Consider the following 10,506-nt stretch of genomic DNA (forward strand, 5'->3'; position numbering starts at 1 on the left):
GAGTTGAGAATTTGAGCCATGTATCATTGGTGATTAATTTCTAAATGCTCCTGATCAATGGACCATCACGAGGACGGTGATCGATCCGATCAGTGCACAGATCACTTTCCTTCTGGATGGACGAGACTTGAGTCCACAGTGTAGGGACACTGAAGTGATAGTGCAGGTGCTTGTTACAGAACAAGGGTACTGAGCGTGACCAAGACAAGAAGTCACTTGGATGTCTATCCACTCGTCAGTGACTTGCTTGATGTTGCAGTAGTATGACTGGTCCTTTGACCTGCGGTGCTTCAGCTACTCACAGTGAGGTTATTGTAGTTTGACTACACGTATACATGGTCTCTAGTCATATGGGTCTTTGTAGTGTAGATTGGCTGTAGTAAGTTCACTGTAGGAGTAGGGTATGCACTTACATGGAATCTATCGACCTTGATAGAAGAGGAGTGATCCTATGTGATTTGTTAGACTGAGTTCTAAGACCTTGGCCAGGGCAGTAATATAAAGTGGAGAAAGAGTTTTCCACTATCGAACTCGAGTCAAATAAATCTTGACATATGACAGACGAAGGGGTTTGACGAGTTATCCATGACCTCCGTCCTGTAGGGATCCACGATAGAAGGACTGTATCACATGATAACTGCACCTAGAGGTTCATCATTCTAGTCTGCGGGGTAGCCACTACATGCTGCTAGGTGTCACTGGTGGATGGTGGGACTCATAGGGATTATCTCGATGATCGATAAGCCCTAATGAGTAGAGTTGGAATCGTTTCGACCCATTGAAAGGAGTTTTCAATGATATTGTGATAGAGATCACAATATATCTCACTACCAGTCAGAGTAGAACCTATGGGGTCACACACACTAGAGGCATTGACCGATCCGATGGTTGAATCGTGATTAGGAATCACAAGTAATCAATTCGATTGATAATAAGCTGAAGAAGGAACAAAGAGAATTAATTAATTGGACTTAAAACAAGAGTCCTACTTGGAGTAGGATTCCTAGAGTCCTAATTGGATTGGGACTAGGAATCCTACTTGGACAGAGATTCCTACTTGGACTAGGATTCTTACTTGGACTGGGAATCCTATTTGGAGTAGGACTGGGATTCCTACTTGGAGTAGGATTCCTACAATCCTAATTAGATTAGGAGTTTTGAATTAAATTTGGATTCCTACTTAGAGTAGGATTCCTAGAGTCCTAATCGGATTAGGACTTCGAATTCAAATTAGAGTCCTAATTGGATTAGGACTAGAATTAAACAAGTCCTAATTGGATTAGGATTTCTTAAGTCCTAATTAATTATTAATCTAATGAATCAACATGACTCCTAATTGGATTAGGATTGAAGAGTTCAATTGAGTCATGGTTCATTGAAGTTCTAATTGGATTAGGACTAGCATAGATTGAACCCAATTGATTCATGATTTGGACTAAACCAAATAGGAGCCCTAGATGCCTTTATAAGGCTTTGAAAGGAGGTGCCCTAATGAAAAGGGAAGCCCTCCTCCTCTCCATCACGTGGCCACCCTCCTCTCCTCTCTTTTCAGCCACCAACAACAAAGGGAAGAAAAGGATCTTGGTGGCCTCCTTCTTCCTCCATCGTTTGGTTCCAACGCAAGGAAGAAAAAGAAGGCTGCAGGGCTTCGTTCCTCTTCTTCTCTTCATCCTTCTTCTTCCTCCTCCCAAGCACAATCAAGGATTGATTGAAAGGGAGGATATCAGCCATCAAAGTTATCTCTGCAAGGGAGCTAGCACCCCGGGGAGATAGAAAGCTTGGATCGGTTTTCTGCTTCGTGTGGATACCCGTAGAGGCCGGGCACTTGAACGGCTTCAAGCGAACCTTCATCCTAAACCACGATCATCAGTTTGCGGTGATCATCTACCCGCACAAAGGTGAAGATCTGATCTTCTAATGTTATTTAAAAGTTTTTAATCCTTATCTATTTACGAACGGTTTTTAAACAACGTTCATGCGATGAACAGTTGATCCCGCACATGCCTCTTCCGCTGCATCTGAATTTTTTGAATTTCAGCGGCATGATCGGGGTTTTCTAACAGAGCAAGCATGGAAAGGCCTCTCGAAGAAGGAAGAAAGCATGGGCGGCCAAGATGCAACAAGCCGCATGATCAAAAGAGCACAAGAAGATACGTCATCAATCCGCGGGAGGAGAGTCTGCTTCTTTTGACGCGCCTGAGCCTATATAAAGGGCTCTAGGAATCACTTCAAACTACAATCAAAATTTTCTCTTCTCCCTATTCCAAGAATCTAGATAAAAAGGGCTCTAGGGATGATTGGGGAGAAAAGAAATAAAGAAATTTTTTTTTCTCCTCATAATTTTTTTAAGTTTCTTTTGAGCTATCTGAAAGCGTGAACGTGCTTTTCTTTCTTCCCTGGATGCGCACTGACGGGGAAGATGTGGTTCTGTATTGGGTCGTCGTATCTCTAGGAGATCTGTGCCAGCAGACCCATACATGGGAGGCATAAACTTTTCTTGGACAACGCATCAGCGTGCTTCGATCCACAAGCCATCTTCTCTCTCTTTCTTCATTTTATTATTATATTATCAAGTTAATTATTTGCTAGTTTATTCTTCTTATTTACTATTTTTGAATATTAGAAATATTTAATTTATCAATTATATTTGTGCATCTAGGCTAACAATCCAGGAAAGTTTATGTACTGTTAGCACTAGATTTTAAATTACAACATTTATTATATATTTTGCTGCATAATTGTAAATTATTATATTTTAGCTGTTACACATTTATGCTAGCTTTACTTTAGTGTTTAATTTTTGAAGCAAAACATTAGATTGTCTAACCTCCAAGAGGTTTATTAATACCTCCATTTGGACTCCTCATAGAGTAATTTTCAGATTCCATTCAAACGAAAATTCAGAAATTGGTTAATTCATAGGAGTTAGCTTAATATTGCACTTAGGATGAAATTGAACGATATCTAGTGAAATTATCTATTGAATAACGGTGTCTAAGAAAAGCTTGTCAAAAAGACATACGTGCCTAAGAAAGGCTAGTACTTAATGAGCCAAATGCTCCACCACCGATCTGGAGTTGATCTGGCTATTATTCTTTTAGATTTTTCAACTAGACATCTAAAGTTCAAATTAGATATTAGTGTCATAATTTGACATAAACCTTCTCATTTTCATAGATATTAAAAGTGTGTTAAGCTACAAATCAATGGCTTCCCACACATCTGAAAACTTTAGTACTAAACCTGAGAAGTTTGATTTTGAATTTGAATTTTTCCCCATGCGGTTGATTAGGAAGTAGTTTCAATTATCCCTCCAACAAGCCATGTATGGCACATGAGTCTTAGGTCTGTATAAGGAAGTCCTAGGCCTTTTATGAGGATATATCTTTGATCATTGTATTTGCTCTTTAATACACTTGAACTTAATCCCAAAATTAGAACTTAACAATAATGACAAATGTGAGATATGTGCAGAGGCCAAATTACCTAAAATAACTCTTCCAATCTGTAAGTAGAGATTCTGATCTCCTTAAACTCATACATAGTGACGTATGTGACTCAGGAAGAACCTCAAGGGGTGGAAACAAATATTTTGTAACTTTCATAGATGACCTTTCTAGATATTGTCACCTCTATCTTATCAAAGCTAAAAATGAGGTCTTAAATAATTTCAAAGTCTATAAAGCAGAGGCTGAAAACTAACTAGATAAAAAGATTAAAATCTTAAGGTCTAATAGAGGAGGTAAATATACCTCATTTGAGCTAATCCAGTTTTGTGAAGAACATGGGATAATTCATGAAGTGACAGCTCCTATTTCACCCCAATCTAATGGAGTAGTTGAGAGAAAGAATAGAATCTTAATGGATATGGTTAACTCTATGTTAATTAGTTCAGGTGCACCAAAAAAAATTTAAGGGGGAAGAAGTAGTAACTGCATCTTATATCTTGAATAGAATTCCATTCAAACATAATGATAAAACTCATTATGAAATTTGGAAACATAGAAAACCTAACATAAAAAACTTAAAAGTGTGGGGATGCTTAGCTAAAGTAAAAATTTCAAAAAATAAAAGAAAGAAAATTGGACCCAAAACAGTAGATGCAATATTTATAGGATATGCAATTGAGAGTAATGCTAATAGATTTTTAGTATTTAACTCTCAGATAAATGAAATTAATAACAACACCATAATGGAAGTAAGAGATGCAATCTAATTTTAAAGTATATTTTCTTTTAAAACAAGAATAAATGATCAAATAAATACCAATAATAATTTAGGGACTAGTTCTAACAGAACCAGATTTAGAGAGGAAGAAGAAGAAGAAACTGAACTTAGAAGAAGTAAAAGAACTAGAGTTGAAAAGAATTTTGGAGAAGACTGCTACACATTTATAATAGAAGACTCTTCTACTTCTTTAGAGGATGCCTTGAAATCTCTAGATGCCCCCTTTGGAAAGAAGCAATAGATAACGAAATGCAATCCATAATTCAAAACCACACTTGGAAATTGGCAGACCTACGCCTAGGAAGTAAACCTATAGGGTGTAAATGGATCTTTAAGAAGAAACTTAGACCAGATGGAACTGTAGACAAATATAAGGTTAGGTTAGTAGCTAAATGTTTTACTCAAAAATCTGGGATTGACTTCTTTGATGTTTATGCCCCTGTAGCTAGAATCACTACCATTAGGATCCTTGTTGCCTTGGCTTCCATTCATAAGCTGGTTATACATCAAATGGAATGTAAAATCGCTTTCTTGAATGGGGACCTAGATGAAGAGATCTACATGGACCAATACGAAGGTTTCATTGTCCCAGGTCAAGAGAAAAAGGTATGTAGGTTGATTAGAACTCTTTATGGTCTAAAACAAGCCCCCAAATAATGGCATCTTAAATTTGATGAAATAATCCTAACTAATGAATTTAGGAGAAGCAGACCTAATCCTTAATACTAAAATCATGAGGAATAAAGATGGAATAACTTTGTCCCAAAGCCACTATGTGGAGAAGATTCTTAAAAAGTTTCACTACTCTGATTGTCATCCTGTATCTAATTCCTATAATCTATCTTTTGATGTAAAGAAGAACTTAGGTGATCCAGTCAATCAAAGCTTGTATGCCTAGATAATTGGTTCTTTAGGATTTTTTGCAAATTATACCAGATCTGATATTGCATACTCTGTGAACCGACTGAGTAGATATACTCACAATCCTAATAATGATCATTGGACTGCTCTAGAAAGAATTCTCAGGTACCTTAAGGGTACCATATCTCTGGGATTATACTATTATGGTTATCCTGCTATTCTGGAAGGCTATAGTGATGCCAACTAGATTAGTGATACGCTTGATACCAAATCCACTACTGGTTTTGTCTTTGTTTTAGGAAGTGCAGCTGTATCATGGAAGTCTACCAAACAAACTGTAGTGGCTAGGAGCACTATAGAATCTGAAATGATTGCCCTAGATACCACTAGCATTGAGGCCGAGTGGCTTAGAGATCTATTGATAGATTTATCTTTTGTGACTTCATCATTACCTTCTATATCTATTCATTGTGACTGCAGATCTGCTATAGATAAATGCAATTAAGAAAATACAAATGTGAAAATGAATAAGCACTTGAAAGTGCGCCTAAATCATTGAGATATAAATTAAAGAATAACTTGATTGCACTAAATTTTGTAAGATCTAAAAGAAATCTAGCTGATCAGCTTACCAAAGGATTGTCTAGAACAGTGGTTCTAGAGTTGTCGAGGGGGATAGGGCTGAGCCTATAAGTAAAGTCATCACCGTGGTAACCTAACCTGAAAAGGTTCAATGGGTAGAAACAAGCTAGATAGGTGACTAATAAGGAGCACTATTTGTTTTTCTCATCCCTAGGGCAACAATCACTACAGAAAAAAGGGCTTATCCCGACTTTTTACTGCCGACGCTTAGTATAAGCGTCGGCAATTTTGGCTCAGGGGCGAAAATCTGCCGACGCTTTGAAGAAGCGTCGACGGATAACGGGATAAGGCGAGTAGACGACGCTTCAAAGCGAAGCGTCATCGAAGGCCATCCCCTCCCCTCCCCCCCAGCCCGGCGCCAACACAAATATAAAATCTAATCCCCCTAAACCCTAACCCCTGCAGCCAGCCGCCCCTCAACCCGCACCCCCCCTCCACCACCCCCACACCCCCCGCCGGCACCCCTCCTCCCTCTCTCTCTCCGTCGCTCACTTTCAAAAGCGATAACCCCTCCAGCTGCCGCACCCCTCTCTCCCCCCAGACAACAAATCCCTAACCCCCTCTAGATTCAAGAAGCCATCTCCTCAAATCCCCCTCTTCCCTCCCCATTTCCGCCCTCCTCTGCCTCTATTACTCTTCCTCCCTCTCCATCACCGCAAGCGGCGGCCTCGTCCTCAGCTCATCCTCGGCCCCCCTCCTCTTTTCCCCGCTTCTCTTTGTGGCATCGAGAAGCAGCGCGTAGAGAACGTCTCCGGCTATGATGCCTTCACTCGCCTCTTCGCCGCTGTCGAAGAGGCACCTAGGGCACCCTTCTACACTGAAAACCCCTCTCCGGCCATCGCCGAAGTCCTTTCTCTTCTCTTCTCAGGCGTAGCAGGAATCAAGCGTCCCGTCCTCCACTCCCAAATCAAAGCGGAACACGAGCAAGACACCGCCCTCTCCATCCAATCGCTTCGAGCCTTCAACTCGGTTTGCTTAATAAAACCCAAGACAAGAATAAAAATGGTGATGCCCCTCCCTTCCTCTCTTATCTCTTTTTATTTCCCTTCAATATCTTCACCTATACCTATGCTTCTCTTTCTTTTTCTATAAAAAAAATTAAAATAGCATATATATTTTTATGTTTTGAAATAATAATAGAGCACCGAGGCTGTGAACCCGAAGGCCTACCCATTGGCGGACGCCCAGCTGACGATAACCATATTGGATCTCATCCAGCAGGCAGCCAACTATAAACAGCTCAAGAAGGGCGCCAATGAAGGTTTCCAATCCCAATCATCTCTCTTTACTTTAAACCCTCTTAAGTAATTCCAATCCTCGCATTCGTTTATGCTGAAATTATCTTGTGTGCAGCTACCAAGACTTTGAATAGGGGTATTTCGGAGTTCGTCGTGATGGCGGCCGACAGGGAGCCGCTAGAAATTCTACTCCACCTTCCTCACCGCTGTCCTCCTCGCTTGCAACGGATGAGGTGGTTAATTCAGATCGCAGTGTTCTTGTCTCTGAGCTGTTTGGCCTTTTCTCCCTTCTAGTTGATGCTGTCCATCTTGGTTTTACCCACTATAGTTGTCTTCCCCATTAAGTAGTTGTATCACAATCATAGAACTACTCTTCAGATATCTCTGTTGTAAATATTCTGCTGTAAACATTGTTCTTGCAATAAAATATTTGGGTGGCTTATTTCAGCCTCCCTTTAGTTCAAAAAAAAAAGAAAAAATATTTGTGGGTTTTGCAATGCACCATATCTAAACCACGGATGCAATATTTAAAACAAAAAATTAAATATTTTTTTTTCAAAAAAAATATTTCTAACGACGCTTTAAAGCATCGCTAAAAAAACATTTAGCGACGCTTTTAAGCATCGCTAAAAACACACTTTAGCAACGCTTTTCGTAAGCATCGGCAATTCTTTTTTCCACTCTGACATAGCCGACGCTTTGGCGACGCTTTTAAAAGCGTCAGAAGGAAAGTTATTGACGCTTAAAAGCGTCGGGAAAAGCCTTAAAAAGCGTCGCCAAATCTTGTTTTTCTTGTAGTGAATGCTCATAAAAAGCAAGAGTTAGATTGAGTTTTTACTCTTAATGAATCCGAGACTCATGAGGCAAGGTACCTACTTGCTCGTACCCTTTTTAGGATTCATTTATATGCGTGTAGTCGTGAGGCCGCGACTGTGGAAAGTATGTTGTTCCCTAATAATACACATGAAGAGATACCTACGCATTGCCGTAAAGCGCAAACCCGCTTCGAGCATGTTCACACTATATTATATGCGATGTTGATGAAATCTGAGCCATGAACAAAGGTTCAAGGCATAGTCCACCTTGGCTCTACAGAGGTAATCAACTGTCACTAAGTGATGGTTCAAACTGAAAGGTACCTATACCTATTACATAATATAAGATATTCAGTATTTTATTTTGATTTTTTTAATTTTATTTTGATTTTAAATTTTATAAATATTTAATTTATGTGGGGGATTGTTGAATTAAATCAAATATTTTAAAATTTTAAAAATCAATTGGTCAACGGCCAAGTGGAAAGCATCCACGCATAAGCAAGGGAGCAAAGATGAAAAAATTTCCAAAGAAAGCAAGCCATGACAAGTGTCATACCTCCACGCGCAAGAGCAAGCATGGAAAGGCCTCTCGAAGAAGGAAAGAATTCATTAATAATTTGTCCACCAAGATGGCAGCTTTGTCCGGAAGGAGTCGAGAGATATAGTTGTATGTATTCATTAATAATTTGTGCAGTGATTTTTTCATGTATTTCAATTTTTCAAAAATTAATTTGATTGTTTTGGAGAGATATAGGACATAGCTACATCCCTTATTTCAGAGCGTATCGGAGAGTCATCTTCAATCGGCAATACCAGAGGTATCGAAGCTCAGGTGTTTACCGAATTGATGGGCTCGGAGCGTTATGGTCGAGTGAGGGGTTATGGCGTTGGAGTTACCCCCACTCAGTTATCTGCAGTGGGTCGATATACTCAAGATGCTAGACAGAGTAGTATCACTGCAGAGGTTAATGATCTAAAGGCCGAGATACAAGAGTTGAAGCAGAGCCACCAGACAGAGATACAATCTTTGAGCGCTCAAATTAATCAGATTACATCTTTGTTGCATCAGTTTGTCCCTCCTCAGATAAATTACTATATCTACTTGAACATTTTACATAAGTATCATAGTTTTTTTAAAGAGCTTAATAATTTTGTATTCTTAACTTCTTAAGTTTTTTTTTTATTACAGGTTCCTGATACTTTATCTGCGCGTAGAGATGGTGACCCCATCGACCCCTAAAGCTTTTATTTTGGAGTTTTATATGTGTTTTTTTATACTTTTCGAAGTACATTGTAAATGTAAATTGACAATATGAATGTAATTTGACAATATGAATGTTTTGATAAATATGTTTGATTGTGCCATGAGTATAATCTCGTTTAGTGTGTATGCCTTTGATTTTGTAAACAGAGTTTTAAAATTTTTTTAAATTTTTTTTTAAAAAATAATAATACGCCAACGACGCTTTAAAGCATCGTTAAAATCACGCACATGTATCAATTAGCGATGCTTTAAAGCGTCGGTAAGTTTGACTTTACCGACGCTTTAAAGCGTCGCTAATTACCGACGCTTTAAAGCGTCGCTATATTGCGATTAGCGACGCTCTTATGTGTCGCTACGTTGTAAATTACCGACGCTAAAAGCGTCCGACGCTTTTGGAAGCGTCCGACGCTTTTGGAAGCGTCGGAAAATATTTTGTCCACTGTAGCATAGGCGACGCTTTACCGACGCTTGGAAAAGCATCGGGATGGTTTTTACCGACGTGTAAAAGCGTCGCTAATGGCCAAAAAAAGCGTCGCTAATGCCCAATTTTCTTGTAGTGGAAGCATGTGTGGCCAAGATGCAACAAGCCGCATGATCAAAGGAGTACAAGAAGACATGTCATCAATCAGCGGGAGGAGAGTCTGCTTCTTTTGACGCGCCTGAGCCTATATAAAGGGCTTTAGGGATCATTTCAAGCGACAATCAAAATTTTCTCTTTTTCCTATTCTAAGAATCTAGATAAAAAGGGCTCGAGGGATCATTAGGGAGAAACGAAATTTTTTTTTCTCCTCATAATTTTTTTTTGTTTCTTTTGAGCTATCTGCAAGCGTGAACGTACTTTTGTTTCTTCCCTAGAGGCGCACCGACGGAGAAGACGTGGTTCTGTGTTGGTCGTCGAATCTCTAGGAGATCTGTACCAGCAAACCCGTGCGTGGGAGGCATAAACTTTCCTGGGACAACGCATCAGCGTGCTTCGATCCACAAACCATCTTCCCTCTCTTTTTTCATTTTATTATTATATTGTCAAGTTAATTATTTACTAGTTTATTCTTCGTATTTACTATTTTTGAATATTAAAAATATTTAATTTATCAATTATATTTGTGCATCTAGGCTAACATTTGTGTACATCACCATTGATTAACTTTTAGTAACAGAAAATATGTCATATCATCCCACAATTGTCAATATCATGCGACGGAAACCAACATTCGTTACTAAATATTTTATTATTTGGTGGTGAATAAATTTTTGTTATAATTAATATATATTTATTGATAAAATATTCCAACCATCACCATATTTTTTTAGCGTGCACTTTTTTTTGACGTCCATATGATTTTTTCCGTCAAGTATATCTTTTTTTTTTTTGTTGTTGTCGTAGTGTCTGGCTAATCCATAAGAAGTCATCAGCAAACGTGATATGAGATAAAAAAGGTCCGTTGACTAGGTTTAT

At 38.8% G+C, this 10,506-nt stretch overlaps 1 protein-coding gene across 1 annotated transcript; it reads left to right on the plus strand.

The window, feature by feature from the left end:
• Nucleotides 1-4,737: 4,737 nt before the first annotated feature.
• LOC149768815 (uncharacterized) lies at nt 4,738-7,262 on the plus strand. The gene is made up of 3 exons (XM_089928362.1): nt 4,738-4,833; nt 6,871-6,991; nt 7,084-7,262. The coding sequence occupies exons 1-3, from the start codon at nt 4,738-4,740 to the stop codon at nt 7,260-7,262; spliced, it is 396 nt and encodes a 131-aa protein (XP_089784488.1).
• The last annotated feature ends 3,244 nt before the right edge of the window (nt 7,263-10,506 follow it).

Source organism: Phoenix dactylifera, chromosome 1 (assembly GCF_051530095.1).
Source record: "Phoenix dactylifera cultivar Ajwa chromosome 1, Ajwa_hap1_PhDact_Kaust_v1.1, whole genome shotgun sequence".
Lineage (NCBI taxonomy): Eukaryota > Viridiplantae > Streptophyta > Magnoliopsida > Arecales > Arecaceae > Phoenix > Phoenix dactylifera.

Coding starts and splice junctions, on each gene's coding strand:
- LOC149768815 (XM_089928362.1), top strand. CDS start 4,738: ATGGAATGTAAAATCGCTTTCTTGAATGGGGACCTAGATGAAGAGATC. Junction 4,834..6,870: donor TCCCAGGTCAAGAGAAAAAG/GTATGTAGGTTG, acceptor AAATAATAATAG/AGCACCGAGGCTGTGAACCC. Junction 6,992..7,083: donor CAAGAAGGGCGCCAATGAAG/GTTTCCAATCCC, acceptor TCTTGTGTGCAG/CTACCAAGACTTTGAATAGG.